This window comes from Pundamilia nyererei, unplaced genomic scaffold (assembly GCF_000239375.1).
Source record: "Pundamilia nyererei isolate P.nyererei 1_Seehausen unplaced genomic scaffold, PunNye1.0 scaffold04137, whole genome shotgun sequence".
NCBI lineage: Eukaryota > Metazoa > Chordata > Actinopteri > Cichliformes > Cichlidae > Pundamilia > Pundamilia nyererei.
The window spans coordinates 1-2,053 of record NW_005191538.1 but is presented as its reverse complement, the minus strand read 5'-3'; the positions used below and the strand labels follow the sequence as shown (position 1 = coordinate 2,053).

Below are 2,053 nucleotides of genomic sequence, written 5' to 3'. Positions count from 1 at the left end.
CCGGTGGCGCCAGTGTCCGGCAGCCTCGCCCCAGGGTGGCTGTGGCTACAATGTAGCTTGCCATCACCAGTGTGTGACTGTGTGGATGACTGAATGTGTAAAGCGCTTTGGGGTCCTTGGGGACAAAGTAAAGCGCTATACAAATACAGGCCATTTACTTTCTATAAATCCAATAAACTTCATTTCACTGCTCAAATATCACTGTGTGTGTGTCTCCTATATGGTATATTTAACTGACATTTTTTTTAATTTTTTTTTTTTATTGTAACAACCAACGATTTATACAGGAAAATAATGACTATTAACAAGGTTGCCCAAACTTTTGCATCCCACTGTATAATTAAAATACCTAATTGCAAAGCTTTTAGACACTTGTTGTGCTCTTTAGTGGCATCTGCAAATCCTTATTCATTCTCTGCCCTAGTAATTTTTTGTAACGCACATTCTTTATTGCCATAAAACAATCAGTTGGCAACACCTGGTGTAATTGATGAAATACTCCCAAATGGCTCACAAAAGCTTAAAGTGCCAGATGGAGTGAACAGGAAAGCGAATAATTGTTTTGACCATGCTCATTGACCTTTTTGATTTTTTTTCAAAGTGCAGTGATGTACAGAGTGAACGTAATGGGTGTGTGTGTTATCTTGTGAAGCTAAATGCATGAAATTGTGCCTGGATGTGTTCAGATTCAAAAGGCAGTCAAGAAATCTGCAAGACGGGAACAGCTGCAGCGAGAAGAGACTGAACAAAGACGATTGAAGAGTGTTTTGGAGCTTCAGTATTTACTCGACCAGCTGGGAGAAGACTGTGTCAGACAGGACCTTAAACACCCCGATGCCTCTGGTGCACCTTTGCTCACTGATGCTGAACTCTCATCCCTCGATGAGTTTTACAAATTGGTAGGACCTGAGAGGAACTACGATGTAAGGTACGCGCGTACCTGTGTGCTGTCACTGGTACAGAAGTTACATTTAGAGTTATCAGTGCTTAAATGTGTTTTTTTTTTTTTTTTTTGTTTTAAATCCTGCTCTACAAAAACTATATACTACTACTCTGTGCAATTAATTGCATTTATTTTGTGATTTGCAGGTTGACTCACCAATATGAAGAAGCATCACTACACCTGTGGGAACTGCTTGAGGGTCGAGACAAGGCTGTAGCAGGGACCACGTGTAAGTATTTTCATGTCTTAATATCGTTCATCACCCATACACATACATTTATTTATTTATTTATTTATTTATTTATTTATTTTTAAAAGAAACTATTTTTAAACTATATTTAAAGCACTTGTGGAAAATGCCTTAAAATGGAGAGGCTTAACATGTGGCTAGTTGATATTTATTTCATGCCTTCATCTTAAGTGCAGTAAGAAAAAAAAATATCTTAAAGAAAATGTTTGGTGTGTGCACCAAACATTGGCGGAACATTGGCGGAAACTTACTTGCACTCATTGTTAGTAGTTAGATTGTTCAAGACATCTGATCGGCCCCAGTTTATTGTATCTCTTGTTTCATCCCTTCACACAACATTTGATTCACTCGGTTAATTCTGAGATTGGCTCATACCAGCTGTTGCAGGACTTCTCTTGCAGATTGTACTGACTGTGTAAGAAAACGGAGGCAGACCTTAATCGTCCATTGTGGTTTGTGATAATAGGAAAGTCTGAACAGCTTCGGTGTTCTCTTATTCCAGACAAGTCACTGAAGGAAACCCTGGACAAAGTGCTGCAGAGTGGTTACTTTGACAGAGCGCAAACTCATCAAAATGGGACATGCGAGGAGGAAGAAGAGCAAGAGGAACAGACCGTGGTGGCTGAGTCTAAAGCTGTGGAGCAGCCATCGGAACCTGGTAGCTAACAATTAGCAAATGGTGTGTGTGTGTGTGTGTGTGACCCAGAAAGAAAGCCATCCTCATGTATATTTTTCATTTAATATAGGATTCGCTAGTGAAAAAAATACAGAGCCCGTTAAAGTGGAAACTATAGAGGTGAGATTTGTATTTATGCTGCACAAGAACCCACACAGATCAACTCTTTCCTTAAATTGTTATA

The 2,053-nt window shown here is 39.4% G+C and overlaps 1 protein-coding gene across 1 annotated transcript; it reads left to right on the top strand.

Annotated features, from left to right (window-relative positions):
• Window positions 1-686: 686 nt before the first annotated feature.
• Window positions 687-1,989, top strand: LOC102207410 (caprin-1-like; the record flags this gene model as incomplete). Its single annotated transcript, XM_005755868.1, has 4 exons — window positions 687-928; window positions 1,090-1,172; window positions 1,696-1,851; window positions 1,940-1,989. Coding segments are annotated over 4 exons (531 nt in total), but the record flags the coding sequence as incomplete, so codon positions are not given.
• Window positions 1,990-2,053: the final 64 nt, after the last annotated feature.